This window comes from Hyla sarda, chromosome 7 (genome assembly GCF_029499605.1).
Source record: "Hyla sarda isolate aHylSar1 chromosome 7, aHylSar1.hap1, whole genome shotgun sequence".
Classification (NCBI taxonomy): domain Eukaryota; kingdom Metazoa; phylum Chordata; class Amphibia; order Anura; family Hylidae; genus Hyla; species Hyla sarda.
This window is the reverse complement of record NC_079195.1, coordinates 55154145-55172712: the sequence shown is the minus strand read 5'-3', so window position 1 is coordinate 55172712 and position 18568 is coordinate 55154145. Positions and strand designations below refer to the sequence as shown.

Sequence of the window (18568 nt, the reverse complement as noted above, 5' to 3'; positions counted from 1 at the left end):
AAAGGGGTACTCCACCCCTAGACATCGTATTCCCTATCCAAAAGGATAGGGGATAAGATGTCTAATCGCGGGGGTCCCGCCGCTGGGGACCCCCGCAATATAGCATGCGGCACCCACCTGTTACTGCTCCGGAAGCGCTGGAGGGTCTGGCTCCCGACCACGGGAATGGAAGGGTAGGAGTCTTGACGTCACGATCTTCCGTTCCCGTGGTCGGGAGCCAGACCCTCCAGCACTTCCGGAGCAGTAACAGGTGGGTGCTGCATGCTATATTGCGGGGGACCCCAGCGATCAGACATCTTATCCCCTATCCTTTGGATAGGGAATAAGATGTCTAGGGGTGGAGTACCCCTTTAAACGTCTCTTCTCAAGACTAAACAAATTCTTTAAATCTTTCCTCATAGATAAGATGTTCCATGCTCCATATTAGTTTAGTCGCACGTCTCTGCACCCTTTTCAGCTCCACAACATCCCTTTTATGGACAGGTGCCCAAAACTGAACAGCATATTCCAGGTGAGGCCGTACCAATGCTTTATAAAGGGAGAGTATTATGTCCCTGTCCCTTGAGTCCATGCCTCTTTTGATACATGACAATATCCTGCCGGCTTTGGAAGCAGCAGCCTGACATTGCATGCTATTCTGTAGTCTGTGATCTACAAGTACACCCAGATCCTTCTCTACCAGTGACTCTGCCAGTTTAATCCCCCCTAAGACATACGACGCATGCAGGTTATTAGTACCCAGATGCATAACTTTACATTTATCCACATTGAACCTCATTTGCCAAGTGGGTGCCCAGACACTTAGTCTATCCAAGTCATCTTGTAACTTATGCACATCCTCTATAACAGCCAAAGCTGCTGGCTATAAAAAAAACACCAAAATTTAAATATTAATTTATTGGCATGTGAAGCATGAAAAAATAGTTTTCTGTGAGTTAAGAACAGCTTTACCCCACCACGAGTGCAGCCCTTTCTTCCAAGTGCTGCTTTATCCAGTCCTCGCTGTAGTCAGTGCCCTATATTTCATTAACAGTTCATTGATGCTTTACAGAAGTTAGTTTCTGAGTTCATATCGGCGCCGCCTGTTACAAGAAAAACTGATGCGCGGGGTCCGTATATCAGGACTGGGAGTTTTTTGGCACATTTATTTGACTGCAATTCCAGCATGTCAACACTAGAGGGCTGTTAACCCTTGCTTCTGTCTGATGCATGCAATTCCCACATCAGGCCACTAGATGTCAGCGCTTGCCTGTACGTGTAACCGGTCATGCAGCGAAGGGAAAATAAAATTCGACAGCAGTTGTTTGGCGGATCCTGTTGCTACGTTTCCCATAAATAAGCTCTGTCTCCAAGCACCTGAGCCAACTTCTGGTTGTAGGGCCGATAGAAATCAATCAGGACCTGTCTGGTGTGAGGAAGCATAGGACCCAAGCTGCAATCCTCAGGGCGACGGCTGTTTGAGGCTTGCTTGTGTGTTATAGAGGCCTCCTGTTCTTCACTCACGGGCCCTGAAAGTATAAAATATTTAATGCAAAATACAGATCTCCAATTCGCGCATGTTCTTCAAGCCAAATCCTTCCCCTCATGGTGGCTAGCATAATACAACCAGCACAGATTGAGATATACATTTTTTCACATTGTTGTTCATTCCACGGCCAAAATTTTCTATGCAGAAACGAATATAAAAGGTTGACTGGATGAAGGAGCAGTGAAATAACGGAAGCTGTAATGAAAAGTCAGCTCTGCTTAAACACTTGTTGATGGGTTGCATCGCGTATTCTAGATGAGCCCCATTCAAGTGAAAGGGACAAGCTGCAATACCATACACAAACTATGAACAGTGTGGCGCTGTTTCTCAGAGCAGAGACAAGAATTGTAAGGCAATTAAGGGAGAGATGCTGCCAGGATGAAGCCACATCAATGGACAAGGAGATGGAGTATTTCCAGCACCAGTATCATTGGATACGACACATGAGGCTGTATGACTGGGAGGACTGCACATGTCATGCTGAAGTGGAAAAAGTAGTCATGTTGGGGACTAAGAATGAGAGGTAAGCCATGCTGGGGACTAAAGAAAAGAGAGGTGAGCTATGCTGGAAACCAGGAATGAGATGGAGAGCCATTTTGGGGACTAAGAATGAGAGACGAGCCATACTGGAAAAGAGGAATAAGACAGAGAGCCATACTGGGAACCAGGAATAAGATGGAGAGCCATACTGGAAACCAAGAATAAGACAGAGAGCTATACTGGGAACCAGGAATAAGACAGAGAGCCATACTGGGAACCAGGAATAAGACAGAGAGCTATACTGGGAACCAGGAATAAGACAGAGAGCCATACCGGGAACCAGGAATAAGACAGAGAGCTATACTGGGAACCAGGAATAAGACGGAGAGCCATACTGGGAACCAGGAATAAGACAGAGAGCCATACTGGGAACCAGGAATAAGACAGAGAGCCATGCTGGGAACCAGGAATAAGACAGAGAGCCATACTGGGAACCAGGAATAAGATGGAGAGCCATACTGGAAACCAAGAATAAGACAGAGAGCTATACTGGGAACCAGGAATAAGATGGAGAGCCATACTGGAAACCAAGAATAAGACAGAGAGCCATACTGGGAACCAGGAATAAGACAGAGAGCTATACTGGGAACCAGGAATAAGACGGAGAGCCATACTGGGAACCAGGAATAAGACAGAGAGCCATACTGGGAACCAGGAATAAGACAGAGAGCCATACTGGGAACCAGGAATAAGACAGAGAGCCATACTGGGAACCAGGAATAAGACAGAGAGCCATACTGGGAACCAGGAATAAGACGGAGAGCCATACTGGAAACAAAGAATAAGACAGAGAGCTATACTGGGAACCAGGAATAAGACAGAAAGCCATACTGGGAACCAGGAATAAGACAGAGAGCCATACTGGGAACCAGGAATAAGACAGAGAGCCATGCTGGAAACCAGGAATAAGACAGAGAGCCACACTGGGAACCAGTAATAAGAACAGAGAGCCATGCTGGGAACCAGTAATAAGATGGAGAGCCATGTTGGAAACAACGAATGAGATGGAGAGCCATGCTGGGAACCAGGAATGAGAAAGGCAGCCAACCCAGTGACAGACATCAATACAGCAGACAATGCACTTACCTAGATTGAGGAATCTGTATACAAGCCTCATGCTCTGTGTGATATTTGCTGCATGATCTTCCAGGCGGAGAATGAGAAACTGATCCAAATCAAAGACCGACAGCCAGTCCCATAAATACAATGCATACAGTCCAACCTGAAGACGTACCTGGGGGAAGACAATATTATAGAATCTAGTATTAATATATATCATTATTAGCTGAGCTAATGTGTCTATTCGTAATCTGCTAAAGCTTCTGTATTGCTGGAATGGATCACTTTATGGGCTGAAGAAATGCAATAAATATGCGTGGGCATATTTATTGCATTGCAAACAGCTAACCAGTGGGGATGATGCCTGTAGGATCCCACCAATCAGATATTGATGGCCCTGGCATGAAAAGACCCAGAAAAAACCTTTAATAAATCATGTAGTCCTGGATATATACAGCCACCACTAGGGGGAGACGACTGCATACTACTTTATACAGCTAGTACTAAATGCTGTACTAGTAGTGAACTTCCCCTAGTGGTAGCTGCAGGTAACCAGTGAGTATCATTGAATAAGAGACATTAGGCCATATGACTGGGAGGACTGCACATGTCATGCTGCTATGGGAAAAGTAGCCATGCTGGGAAGAATGAGAGGTGAGCCATGCTGGAAACCAGGAATGAGATGGAGAGCCATGTTGGGGACTAAGAATGAGAGGTAAGCCATACTGGGAACCAGGAATAAGACAGAGAGCCATGCTGGAAACCAGGAATGAGATTTTGGAAACCAGGAATGAGATGAAGAGCCATGCTGGCAACCAGGAATGAGACAGGGAGCCATGCTGGGAACCAGGAATGAGATGGAGAGCCATGCTGGGAACCAGGAATGAGATGGAGAGCCATGCTGGGAGCCAGGAATGAGATGGAGAGCCATGCTGGGAACCAGGAATGAGATGGAGAGCCATGCTGGGAACCAGGAATGAGATGGAGAGCCATGCTGAGAACCAGGAATGAGATGGAGAGCCATGCTGGGAACCAGGAATGAGATGGAGAGCCATGCTGGGAACCAGGAATGAGATGGAGAGCCATGCTGGGAACCAGGAATGAGATGGAGAGCCATGCTGGGATCCAGGAATGAGATGGAGAGCCATGCTGGGAACCAGGAATGAGATGGAGAGCCATGCTGGGAACCAGGAATGAGATGGAGAGCCATGTTGGGAACCAGGAATGAGACAGGGAGCAATGCTGGGAACCAGGAATGAGATGGAGAGCCATGCTGGGATCCAGGAATGAGATGGAGAGCCATGCTGGGAACCAGGAATGAGATGGAGAGCCATGCTGGGAACCAGGAATGAGATGGAGAGCCATGCTGAGAACCAGGAATGAGATGGAGAGCCATGCTGGGAACCAGGAATGAGATGGAGAGCCATGCTGGGAACCAGGAATGAGATGGAGAGCCATGCTGGGATCCAGGAATGAGATGGAGAGCCATGCTGGGAACCAGGAATGAGATGGAGAGCCATGCTGGGAACCAGGAATGAGATGGAGAGCCATGTTGGGAACCAGGAATGAGACAGGGAGCAATGCTGGGAACCAGGAATGAGATGGAGAGCCATGCTGGGAACCAGGAATAAGATGGAGAGCCATGCTGGGAACCAGGAATGAGATGGGGAGCCATGCTGGGAACCAGGAATGAGATGGGGAGCCATGCTGGTAAACAGGGATAAGACAGGGTGCCATGCTAGGAACCAGAAATGACATGGAGAGCCATGCTGGGAACCAGGAATGAGATGGAGAGCCATGCTGGGAACCAGGAATGAGATGGAGAGCCATGTTGGGAACCAGGAATGAGACAGGGAGCAATGCTGGGAACCAGGAATGAGATGGAGAGCCATGCTGGGATCCAGGAATGAGATGGAGAGCCATGCTGGGAACCAGGAATGAGATGGAGAGCCATGCTGGGAACCAGGAATGAGATGGAGAGCCATGCTGAGAACCAGGAATGAGATGGAGAGCCATGCTGGGAACCAGGAATGAGATGGAGAGCCATGCTGGGAACCAGGAATGAGATGGAGAGCCATGCTGGGATCCAGGAATGAGATGGAGAGCCATGCTGGGAACCAGGAATGAGATGGAGAGCCATGTTGGGAACCAGGAATGAGACAGGGAGCAATGCTGGGAACCAGGAATGAGATGGAGAGCCATGCTGGGAACCAGGAATAAGATGGAGAGCCATGCAGGGAACCAGGAATGAGATGGGGAGCCATGCTGGCAACCAGGAATGAGACAGGGAGCAATGCTGGGAACCAGGAATAAGATGGAGAGCCATGCTGGGAACCAGGAATGAGATGGGGAGCCATGCTGGGAACCAGGAATGCGATGGGGAGCCATGCTGGGAAACAGGGATAAGACAGGGTGCCATGCTAGGAACCAGAAATGACATGGAGAGCCATGCTGGGAACCAGGAATGAGATGGAGTGCCATGCTGGGAACCAGGAATGAGATGGAGTGCCATGCTGGGAACCAGGAATGAGATGGAGTGCCATGCTGGGAACCAGGAATGAGACAGGGAGCCATGCTGAGAACCAGAACATTGTGTGCCATGCATCTATGTATATTTGTGTCAATGCAAACCCCCATCTGCATGCTTTAAAATTATTGCATCCTATAATAAAATTTCTAGTAAATGTATTTGTAAAGAGCAGTGTCCCTCAACCCATTGCTCTCTAGCTTTTGCAAAACAGCCGTCGGCTGTCAGAGCCTGATGGGAGTTGTAGTTTTGCATTAACTTGAGGGCTGCAGACTGAGGTACACTGGTAAAGATAGAAGATAGAACTGGTAAAGATAGCGCTGCGGAATCTGTAGGCACTATATATATAAATAAATAAAATAAATAAGGGGAGGGGTGAGAGGGACTGCAATATGTAAACCATTCACATCCATTGATCTTCTGCAGAATGCACACACCACAGTAGATTTAGATAATGTAATAATTAAAGGGGTATTCCAGGAAAAAACTTTTTTTTATATATCAACTGGTTCCAGAAAGTTAAACAGATTTGTAAATTACTTCTATAAAAAAAATCTTAATCCTTTCAGTACTTATGAGCTTCTGAAGTTAAGGTTGTTCTTTTCTGTCTAAGTAATCTCTGATGACACGTGTCTTGGGAAACGCCCAGTTTAGAAGCAAATACCCATAGCAAACCTCTTCTAAACTGGGCGGTTCCCGAGACAGGTGTCATCAGAGATTACTTAGACAGAAAAGAACAACCTCAACTTCAGAAGCTCATAAGTATTGAAAGGATTAAGCTTTTTTAATAGAAGTAATTTACAAATCTGCCTAACCTTCTGGAGCCAGTTGATATATATATATATATATATAAAAAAAAGTTTTTTCCTGGATAACCCCTTTAATCTTTATAATATCAATGATGATAAACGCCTTGTACGAATCATCTATACGAGCAGAACAATCAGGTTTAGAGAACAGACGTGTACATTGTCAATGCTGCCCGTGCACCCGAGCGGCTATGGAATCCCGACCCCCTCTGTAAACCTATCTGTGTCTGCAGCCATGGGCTTTGTAGGGATTTACCAGGATCTTGACAAATTCCCTTGAGAGGAGAAATGAGAAATGTAAACACGGACAGCGGCGATAGAAGCCCCTCATATCAACACACTGGGAGAACCAATCCATGGTCGTAAAAAGAAACCCTGAACATTTACACAACTTAGATACAGAAAATACGGAAAATGCTGGACAGATTTAAAGAGGCAATCACTGCATTGTTTACAATGCTAAATCATGTTTTCTTAGGACTCTCAGTTGCTGAATTCCTCTGTTATTCCTCCTGGTAATGTATGAACAGATAACAAATGGAAACACTAAGGCGAAGCTCACAGTAGCATAATATGTAGATTATGTACATATTTCTGCCTCCGTATTATGGCCGCAAGATTCGACCCAACGGTGAGTCTGGTCATCAGACTCACAGGCAGGCTGGGTTTTGGTCGTATTAAGAACTCAAAATGCATTTGGATTAGGATATTGTGATCCCAGCTTCTATTTTCAAATCTATAGAGATACGTTCTATCGACAAATGGAACGTTAACGCCCAAAGGGCAATTTATTTATACAATTTCAGGAGGAGTAAAATAGGAACGTTTTGAGAATTGATGCTTCCGCACTGTTATGTCAGGGGGAATGTAAGTATTTTATTAAACAGAAGAGCCTGGAGAGCTGATAAGTCCTAGGTGGCTGGTGGTGTACACTAGACTGGAGTATCTAAATGTTACCCCTCCCTCACCTTTCAATTGTAAGATCTTAAAGCGCAAGTGTCATGGATATTGTACCCCCCCCCCTCCCCCCCAGACTAATACCATGATAGTAAAGATCAGTGGTCTTCAACCTGTGGACCTCCAGATGTTGCAAAACTACAACTCCCAGCATGCCCGGACAGCCAACGGCTGTCCGGGCATGCTGGGAGTTGTAGTTTTGCAACATCTGGAGGTCCGCAGGTTGAAGACCACTGGTATAGATGATGACACTTGTAATGCAGCTATACCTTTGGCTGCTCTTTATCACACTTTATTAGCCAGAAAATAGCTTTTCGGGCGACAGCAACCGCCAGATAGGCGTGGCCAGCGGTTCGCAATGCTCTGCCTTCGCCACGCCTATCCCCTGTAAGTGAGAAGGCATTGTCTGCCACCAGTGCTGTGCGCCTGTCTCTCTGAGAAAGCATTGTCTGCCACCAGTGCCGTGCGCCTGTCTCTCTGAGAAAGCATTGTCTGCCACCAGTGCCGTGCGCCTGTCTCTCTGAGTAAGCATTGTCTGCCACCAGGGCCGTGCGCCTGTCTCTCTGAGAAAGCATTGTCTGCCACCAGTGCCGTGCGCCTGTCTCTCTGAGAAAGCATTGTCTGCCACCAGTGCCGTGCGCCTGTCTCTCTGAGAAAGCATTGTCTGCCACCAGTGCCGTGCGCCTGTCTCTCTGAGAAAGCATTGTCTGCCACCAGTGCCGTGCGCCTGTCTCTCTAAGAAAGCACTGTCTGCCACCAGTGCCGTGCGCCTGTCTCTCTGAGTAAGCACTGTCTGCCACCAGTGCCGTGCGCCTGTCTCTCTGAGAAAGCATTGTCTGCCACCAGTGCCGTGCGCCTGTCTCTCTGAGAAAGCATTGTCTGCCACCAGTGCCGTGCGCCTGTCTCTCTGAGAAAGCATTGTCTGCCACCAGTGCCGTGCGCCTGTCTCTCTGAGAAGGCATTGTCTGCCACCAGTGCCGTGCGCCTGTCTCTCTGAGAAAGCATTGTCTGCCACCAGTGCCGTGCGCCTGTCTCTCTGAGAAAGCATTGTCTGCCACCAGTGCCGTGCGCCTGTCTCTCTGAGAAAGCATTGTCTGCCACCAGTGCCGTGCGCCTGTCTCTCTGAGAAAGCATTGTCTGCCACCAGTGCCGTGCGCCTGTCTCTCTGAGAAAGCATTGTCTGCCACCAGTGCCGTGCGCCTGTCTCTCTGAGAAAGCATTGTCTGCCACCAGGGCCGTGCGCCTGTCTCTCTGAGAAAGCATTGTCTGCCACCAGTGCCGTGCGCCTGTCTCTCTGAGAAAGCATTGTCTGCCACCAGTGCCGTGCGCCTGTCTCTCTGAGAAAGCATTGTCTGCCACCAGTGCCGTGCGCCTGTCTCTCTGAGAAAGCATTGTCTGCCACCAGGGCCGTGCGCCTGTCTCTCTGAGAAAGCATTGTCTGCCACCAGTGCCGTGCGCCTGTCTCTCTGAGAAAGCATTGTCTGCCACCAGTGCCGTGCGCCTGTCTCTCTGAGAAAGCATTGTCTGCCACCAGTGCCGTGCGCCTGTCTCTCTGAGAAAGCATTGTCTGCCACCAGGGCCGTGCGCCTGTCTCTCTGAGAAAGCATTGTCTGCCACCAGTGCCGTGCGCCTGTCTCTCTGAGAAAGCATTGTCTGCCACCAGTGCCGTGCGCCTGTCTCTCTGAGAAAGCATTGTCTGCCACCAGTGCAGTGCGCCTGTCTCTCTGAGAAAGCATTGTCTGCCACCAGTGCCGTGCGCCTGTCTCTCTGAGAAAGCATTGTCTGCCACCAGGGCCGTGCGCCTGTCTCTCTGAGAAAGCATTGTCTGCCACCAGTGCCGTGCGCCTGTCTCTCTGAGAAAGCATTGTCTGCCACCAGTGCAGTGCGCCTGTCTCTCTGAGAAAGCATTGTCTGCCACCAGTGCCGTGCGCCTGTCTCTCTGAGAAAGCATTGTCTGCCACCAGTGCCGTGCGCCTGTCTCTCTGAGAAAGCATTGTCTGCCACCAGTGCCGTGCGCCTGTCTCTCTGAGAAAGCATTGTCTGCCACCAGGGCCGTGCGCCTGTCTCTCTGAGAAAGCATTGTCTGCCACCAGTGCCGTGCGCCTGTCTCTCTGAGAAAGCATTGTCTGCCACCAGTGCCGTGCGCCTGTCTCTCTGAGAAAGCATTGTCTGCCACCAGTGCCGTGCGCCTGTCTCTCTGAGAAAGCATTGTCTGCCACCAGGGCCGTGCGCCTGTCTCTCTGAGAAAGCATTGTCTGCCACCAGTGCCGTGCGCCTGTCTCTCTGAGAAAGCATTGTCTGCCACCAGTGCCGTGCGCCTGTCTCTCTGAGAAAGCATTGTCTGCCACCAGTGCAGTGCGCCTGTCTCTCTGAGAAAGCATTGTCTGCCACCAGTGCCGTGCGCCTGTCTCTCTGAGAAAGCATTGTCTGCCACCAGGGCCGTGCGCCTGTCTCTCTGAGAAAGCATTGTCTGCCACCAGTGCCGTGCGCCTGTCTCTCTGAGAAAGCATTGTCTGCCACCAGTGCCGTGCGCCTGTCTCTCTGAGAAAGCATTGTCTGCCACCAGTGCAGTGCGCCTGTCTCTCTGAGTAAGCATTGTCTGCCACCAGTGCCGTGCGCCTGTCTCTCTGAGAAAGCATTGTCTGCCACCAGTGCCGTGCGCCTGTCTCTCTGAGAAAGCATTGTCTGCCACCAGTGCCGTGCGCCTGTCTCTCTGAGAAAGCATTGTCTGCCACCAGGGCCGTGCGCCTGTCTCTCTGAGAAAGCATTGTCTGCCACCAGTGCCGTGCGCCTGTCTCTCTGAGAAAGCATTGTCTGCCACCAGTGCCGTGCGCCTGTCTCTCTGAGAAAGCATTGTCTGCCACCAGTGCCGTGCGCCTGTCTCTCTGAGAAAGCATTGTCTGCCACCAGGGCCGTGCGCCTGTCTCTCTGAGAAAGCATTGTCTGCCACCAGTGCCGTGCGCCTGTCTCTCTGAGAAAGCATTGTCTGCCACCAGTGCCGTGCGCCTGTCTCTCTGAGAAAGCATTGTCTGCCACCAGTGCAGTGCGCCTGTCTCTCTGAGAAAGCATTGTCTGCCACCAGTGCCGTGCGCCTGTCTCTCTGAGAAAGCATTGTCTGCCACCAGTGCCGTGCGCCTGTCTCTCTGAGAAAGCATTGTCTGCCACCAGTGCAGTGCGCCTGTCTCTCTGAGAAAGCATTGTCTGCCACCAGGGCCGTGCGCCTGTCTCTCTGAGAAAGCATTGTCTGCCACCAGTGCCGTGCGCCTGTCTCTCTGAGAAAGCATTGTCTGCCACCAGTGCCGTGCGCCTGTCTCTCTGAGAAAGCATTGTCTGCCACCAGTGCAGTGCGCCTGTCTCTCTGAGAAAGCATTGTCTGCCACCAGTGCCGTGCGCCTGTCTCTCTGAGAAAGCATTGTCTGCCACCAGGGCCGTGCGCCTGTCTCTCTGAGAAAGCATTGTCTGCCACCAGTGCCGTGCGCCTGTCTCTCTGAGAAAGCATTGTCTGCCACCAGTGCAGTGCGCCTGTCTCTCTGAGTAAGCATTGTCTGCCACCAGTGCCGTGCGCCTGTCTCTCTGAGAAAGCATTGTCTGCCACCAGTGCCGTGCGCCTGTCTCTCTGAGAAAGCATTGTCTGCCACCAGTGCCGTGCGCCTGTCTCTCTGAGAAAGCATTGTCTGCCACCAGGGCCGTGCGCCTGTCTCTCTGAGAAAGCATTGTCTGCCACCAGTGCCGTGCGCCTGTCTCTCTGAGAAAGCATTGTCTGCCACCAGTGCCGTGCGCCTGTCTCTCTGAGAAAGCATTGTCTGCCACCAGTGCCGTGCGCCTGTCTCTCTGAGAAAGCATTGTCTGCCACCAGGGCCGTGCGCCTGTCTCTCTGAGAAAGCATTGTCTGCCACCAGTGCCGTGCGCCTGTCTCTCTGAGAAAGCATTGTCTGCCACCAGTGCCGTGCGCCTGTCTCTCTGAGAAAGCATTGTCTGCCACCAGTGCAGTGCGCCTGTCTCTCTGAGAAAGCATTGTCTGCCACCAGTGCCGTGCGCCTGTCTCTCTGAGAAAGCATTGTCTGCCACCAGGGCCGTGCGCCTGTCTCTCTGAGAAAGCATTGTCTGCCACCAGTGCCGTGCGCCTGTCTCTCTGAGAAAGCATTGTCTGCCACCAGTGCAGTGCGCCTGTCTCTCTGAGAAAGCATTGTCTGCCACCAGTGCCGTGCGCCTGTCTCTCTGAGAAAGCATTGTCTGCCACCAGTGCCGTGCGCCTGTCTCTCTGAGAAAGCATTGTCTGCCACCAGTGCCGTGCGCCTGTCTCTCTGAGAAAGCATTGTCTGCCACCAGGGCCGTGCGCCTGTCTCTCTGAGAAAGCATTGTCTGCCACCAGTGCCGTGCGCCTGTCTCTCTGAGAAAGCATTGTCTGCCACCAGTGCCGTGCGCCTGTCTCTCTGAGAAAGCATTGTCTGCCACCAGTGCCGTGCGCCTGTCTCTCTGAGAAAGCATTGTCTGCCACCAGGGCCGTGCGCCTGTCTCTCTGAGAAAGCATTGTCTGCCACCAGTGCCGTGCGCCTGTCTCTCTGAGAAAGCATTGTCTGCCACCAGTGCCGTGCGCCTGTCTCTCTGAGAAAGCATTGTCTGCCACCAGTGCAGTGCGCCTGTCTCTCTGAGAAAGCATTGTCTGCCACCAGTGCCGTGCGCCTGTCTCTCTGAGAAAGCATTGTCTGCCACCAGGGCCGTGCGCCTGTCTCTCTGAGAAAGCATTGTCTGCCACCAGTGCCGTGCGCCTGTCTCTCTGAGAAAGCATTGTCTGCCACCAGTGCCGTGCGCCTGTCTCTCTGAGAAAGCATTGTCTGCCACCAGTGCAGTGCGCCTGTCTCTCTGAGTAAGCATTGTCTGCCACCAGTGCCGTGCGCCTGTCTCTCTGAGAAAGCATTGTCTGCCACCAGTGCCGTGCGCCTGTCTCTCTGAGAAAGCATTGTCTGCCACCAGTGCCGTGCGCCTGTCTCTCTGAGAAAGCATTGTCTGCCACCAGGGCCGTGCGCCTGTCTCTCTGAGAAAGCATTGTCTGCCACCAGTGCCGTGCGCCTGTCTCTCTGAGAAAGCATTGTCTGCCACCAGTGCCGTGCGCCTGTCTCTCTGAGAAAGCATTGTCTGCCACCAGTGCCGTGCGCCTGTCTCTCTGAGAAAGCATTGTCTGCCACCAGGGCCGTGCGCCTGTCTCTCTGAGAAAGCATTGTCTGCCACCAGTGCCGTGCGCCTGTCTCTCTGAGAAAGCATTGTCTGCCACCAGTGCCGTGCGCCTGTCTCTCTGAGAAAGCATTGTCTGCCACCAGTGCAGTGCGCCTGTCTCTCTGAGAAAGCATTGTCTGCCACCAGTGCCGTGCGCCTGTCTCTCTGAGAAAGCATTGTCTGCCACCAGTGCCGTGCGCCTGTCTCTCTGAGAAAGCATTGTCTGCCACCAGTGCAGTGCGCCTGTCTCTCTGAGAAAGCATTGTCTGCCACCAGTGCCGTGCGCCTGTCTCTCTGAGAAAGCATTGTCTGCCACCAGGGCCGTGCGCCTGTCTCTCTGAGAAAGCATTGTCTGCCACCAGTGCCGTGCGCCTGTCTCTCTGAGAAAGCATTGTCTGCCACCAGTGCAGTGCGCCTGTCTCTCTGAGTAAGCATTGTCTGCCACCAGTGCCGTGCGCCTGTCTCTCTGAGAAAGCATTGTCTGCCACCAGTGCCGTGCGCCTGTCTCTCTGAGAAAGCATTGTCTGCCACCAGTGCAGTGCGCCTGTCTCTCTGAGTAAGCACTCACTCCAGTCTCTGCCAGAGAGAAAGCGCTCACTGGTGCGAGAAAGTTAAACAGATTTGTAAATTAAGCAACAAAGGGTGCAGAAGCCAGCGGCAAAAGTACCTTCACCTTTACTTCATCTAAGTAAAAACATCGACATGGATCAATCTTAATGCATCTGATGAAAGGTCACATGACCTGAAATGCGTCATGCTGAACGTTTCCAGAGTTTTATTCTACTTCCATGGTCTATGAGATTGATCCATGTCGATGTTGTTACTTGGATGAAATAAAGGTGATGTTACTTTTACCACTGGCTTCTACACGCTTTCTTGCTACACTTGGAGGCTATTTTGCCGTGTGGAGGACTGGGTGAACTGACTATTCCAGATTTGTAAATTACTTCTATTTAAACAATCTTAATCCTTCCAGTACTTATCAGCTGCTGTATACTACAGAGGAAGTTCTTTTCAGTCAGACCACAGTGCTCTGTGCTGACACCTCAGTCCATGTCGGGAACTGTCCAGAGCAGAAGAAAATCCCCATAGCAAACTTCTCCTGCTCTGGAAAGTTCCTGACAAGGACAGAGGTGTCAGCACAGAGCACTGTGGTCAGACAGAAAATAAATTAAAAAAGAAAAGAACTTCCTGTGGAACATAAGGCAGCTGATAAGTACTGGAAGGATTGAGATTTTTAAATAGAGGTAATTTACAAATCTGTTTAACTTTCTGCCACTAGTTGATTTAAAAAAAAATTGTTTTCCACCGGAGTACCCCTTCAAATCCAAAGAAACATTGGGTGTGAGCGGCACTGTGAAAGCACTCCAGGTCCAAAATGTCCGAGTGCTCAGCCAAGTCCAAGGGTCGCCCCCCCAAAAAAACAAGGTATAGGACAAAAAAGCGGCACTCCAGTGTCCAAAAAGTGAAGGACTTATTCACACATCCGTCAATACATAGTGCAACATTTAACCCTTCTCAATAAGGTCTTTATGCTTGATGAAGGGTGAAACGTTGCTTTGTCTATTGACAAATGTGTGAATAAAGCACTTTGCTTTTTGGATGCTGGAGTGCTGCTTTTTTGTCCTTTACCTTGGATATTTGAAAAATCTAACATGCCCTTCCCTCTCCAACATCTGCTGCTAGGAGAAAGTCAGAGGCCCCTTTACTAACCTACCTGATTGTAAAGATCTGTGGATTTCCCCACATACAGATCTGAAAGATACCATTGTGTCTCTAAATGGCATTTGTTGCCCATGGGCTCTATTTAAAAAAAAAAAAAAAAAAAAACGACTACATGATATGGCTTCTTTGTGGGCTGGAAAGAACTACATCACACTATTCTATAACAGCCCAATGGAGACCGAAAATACGCTTTTTGGCCTCTTTCAGGTAAACAGGAGGCCTATGCATACATTTAAAGGGGTTCTCCACTATAAGGTGATTTTAGTACGTACCTGGCAGACAGTAATGGACATGCTTAGGAAGGATCTGCGCTTGTCTTGGAGATAAATGGCTATGTTGTGAGATTACCAGAACACTGTGGCTAGCTTTTTCTGAACTGGTATTTCCTGTTTGAGTTTTCTTCTTTTGCCTACAAATCCCACAATTCCATTTTCCTCCCTCCCACACATCAGCCACCCCACCCATTGAAACATAAATGAGCTGCATCCATTCAAAAGACCTGTGGTTTTCAATCAGGGGGCCTACAGCTGTTGCATTAGTTGCAGATTGATCTCTCACCCACCAAGCGATCGCTCCACCCATTGAAGCAGACAGGCTCCCTGTCATCAGCTGACTAGTGAGTCAGGTCTCGGCCGCATTGCAACCTGGGACAAATCTGAGACAACAGTCATTTTGTATGCTGATAAAAATAAATATTGGGGTGAAAATCACAATTGTGAGAAAACCGTCACACGCAGGTACAGACACTATATTATGAACTACACTAACTTTACAGCCCCTGTAGCATAGTCAAATAAAAAAAAATCCTGGAATACCCCTTTAATCTTTACATAGTAAAAATACATGGCGCAAATGTTTTAAACCAATTGTAAAGTGAACCCACTTACAATGGCATGCCATACTGAATTACAGCTGAAAAGCCGATCAGATTGCTAGCACATAGGAACACAATCTTGCAAGCAGCTGTCCCTGGGAAGACATTCATGCCAAGGAGGGGGGAGGTGGGATTTCATTAACCGTTTAATACACAGCTCCACCTTCTACTATAATGAAGCTTTCATGAATTGGATACGGTCTTCCTGATACCAAAGCGCAGGCAGTAAAGCTTTATTTGTATATAAAGCTCTATATAGGAACTGCCTGGCATTGCATTATGGTCTATGTCCCTTCTGTATCAAATACAACAGAATGGTACCATACATGCATTTTTCCCTAAAGAAGTAAGAAGTATAGTATATTAGGGGAGGGTACAATCAGCAAAAATTCAATATAAAAGGAACACCTAAAATTGTGGCTTTGCAGGGCAGAGGGAGGTTCACAACCATGGAGGCGCAGTACGCTAAATAGCTTTTATCACAATGTCCATCAATGATCCGATCTGCTAATTAACATTGCAACATGTTGTGCCAACACCGCATGGGCAAAATACAGACTGCCACAGATGGTGCCCATGTACTGTTGATATTGTATAGATAGGTCGGTGGTGGTGCTCTTGGTGGGTCAGGTCCAGGGCATAGTATAGAAAAGAATCCCAGCACTCACCGAATCTGCTGAAGTATTGTTAAAGTTTATTCCGTCCAATCAAACAGGACGCGTTTTGGCTATCGCCGAAACGCGTCCTGTTTGATTGGATGGAATAAACTTTCACAATACTCCAGCAGATTCGGTGAGTGCTGGGATTCTTTTCTAAATTATGTTCTGCTGTTCACTGCAAAGCAATGCTAAGGAACTTTAATTTCTGGTCAGTTTCATAATAATGAAAGCAATTCCCATAATAACATTATATTGAGGAACTGTCAGATACAATTAATCCAGGAGTTTCACTTACTTGCCCTACAGGCTTAAAGTAACACAGCATGTCACCACAAAGTGCCAGGCCTCACTACAGGAAAGATTTTCTACGGCTCAGTTCACACTGGAGATGGTGTCGCTCTGGTTTTCCAGTATGTTTCAATAATTCTACCGCTGTACAAATCACTAGTCAGACCACACATAGAATACTGTGTACAGTACTGGTCAGACCACACATAGAATACTGTGTACAGTACTGGTCAGACCACACATAGAATACTGTGTACAGTACTGGTCAGACCACACATAGAATACTGTGTACAGTACTGGTCAGACCACACATAGAATACTGTGTACAGTACTGGTCAGACCACACATAGAATACTGTGTACAGTACTGGTCAGACCACACATAGAATACTGTGTACAGTACTGGTCAGACCACACATAGAATACTGTGTACAGTACTGGTCAGACCACACATAGAATACTGTGTACAGTACTGGTCAGACCACACATAGAATACTGTGTACAGTACTGGGCACCAGTGGACAAGAAAGATATAGAGGAGCTGGAGAGGGTTCAAAGACGGGCAACCAGAGTAATACGGGGAATGGGAGGACTACAGTACCCAGAACGATTATCAGAATTAGGGTTATTTAGTTTAGAAAAAGGAAGGCTGGGGGCGACCTAATAACTATGTATAAATATATCAGGGGACAGTACAGAGATCTCTCCCATGATCTATTTATACCCAGGACTGTATCTATAACAAGGGGCATCCTCTACGTCTAGAGGAAAGAAGGTTTCTACACCAGCACAGATGGGGGTTCTTTACTGTAAGAGCAGTGAGACTGTGGAATTCTCTCCCGGAGGAGGTGGTCATGGTGAACTCTGTAAAAGAATTTCAAAGGGGTCTGGATGCATTTTTGGAGAATAATAACATTACTGGTTATGTATACTAGATTTATAGGGACAGAAGGTTGATCCAGGGATTTATTCTGATGCCATATTTGGAGTCGGGAAGGAATTTTTACCTCTAGTATGAGGGTTTTTTGCCTTCCTCTGGATCGACTCATTAGGGTTATAGGTTGAACTCGATGGTCATTTTTCTACCTTATGAACTATGTTTGACTGCAGGAATAGCAGTCGGCAGCAAATGCCATAACTACGAGGGATTCATTGGTATCTGATAGAAAAAGCATAGCGGCCATGTTTTCATCCACATAGGGAATAGATCTGCACTGCTGTAAGGCTGGAGGCAGCAGCAGATGCTTTGTATTCCCCAGGTACTGATTAGAACAGATGTCGGGGGGGGGCCCTAGATGTGTACACAGAGGGCCCCTGAGGTAATCACATACCGGCAGAGTGTTGCTGAAGGTGGTATTGTAGGCACAGGAACGCAGGGAGGACGCTTGCAGGCAGCTCTCAAACATCTGCAGAGACTCATTCACTTTGTCGTTGAAATCTTCGGCTGACTTGTTGGCAATCGCGAAGTACAAATAATCAGAATAAAGCCTGCGAGGAGAGAGAGAGAGAGAAGCGTCATCACAATCAGCGGCGACAAGAATAGAAGGAAGCTTCACAGCTCGGTAATAAGATTCTGGCCCAGCTTCAGATTCACAGTCAAAAAACAAGTGCTGGATGCATATGTAGCAGAGCTGGAGACGTCAAGAATTCTTCGCACTGCTGGCAGTGTTCAGGGACCTTGTATATGGTGCATAATGGAACTAAAATGCTTTATTTTTACAATGGTTTCCTGACTTGGAGGCAACAGACCAAATATGAAAAAAATGTATTAATGGCGTCCTGGTTATCTACTGTACAGACAAGTAACACGTGATGACATTGAGGCAGCTAAACATAGAAATAATAACATTACACAAATACTTCAGAACACAAGGGACGGACAAACGTTATCGCTTGGCAGAAATTCAGCATCTAAACAGATTTCAGCATTCCTTCCTCCAATTTCACTGCAACTGTGCAGAACACAGTCGTGGGGTGATATGCAGTATATAGCAGTATATAGCAGGGAACACTGATACACCTTTAGCCGTGTGCCAGGCTGTATTACAGATCTGCTGTTTTCCTTCATTTCCAGTTATTTTTTAATCTGTGCAATCGCTAGCTGGAAACCACCAGGAAGCTTATCGGTAACATTTCGTAGCCATTGGTGAAGAAAAAAAGAAAAAAGGTAGAATTAAGAAAAGTAACCTCTCCACGGGGTCCCGCAGCATGACAAGAAACTTGGCCCTTGGCTGGAACACATGGATGAAGTCTTGGATCAGCACTGGGGGCTCCGTGTTGGTGACATTGTCGTAGAAGTAAGACCAAGCACTGTTGTCCCACATGGTCGATGCACTGGCTTCTCCTTAAAAAACAAAAAAACATATTATCACAAATTTTAAGAAATACA

General features: G+C 48.7%; 1 protein-coding gene across 3 annotated transcripts in view; it reads right to left on the bottom strand.

Annotated features, from left to right (window-relative positions):
• Positions 1–873: 873 nt before the first annotated feature.
• CHST15 (carbohydrate sulfotransferase 15) overlaps positions 874–18568 on the bottom strand; it is a 60401-nt gene continuing 42706 nt past the window's right edge. For all 3 annotated transcript variants that reach the window (XM_056529663.1, XM_056529665.1, XM_056529664.1), the window contains exons 5-8: positions 18367–18523; positions 17511–17667; positions 3155–3302; positions 874–1508 (exon numbers count right to left, since the gene is read on the bottom strand). In XM_056529663.1, coding sequence (XP_056385638.1) covers positions 1321–1508; positions 3155–3302; positions 17511–17667; positions 18367–18523 — 650 coding nt within the window. In that variant the 3' untranslated portion in view covers positions 874–1320. The remainder of the gene's footprint in view (positions 1509–3154; positions 3303–17510; positions 17668–18366; positions 18524–18568) is intronic.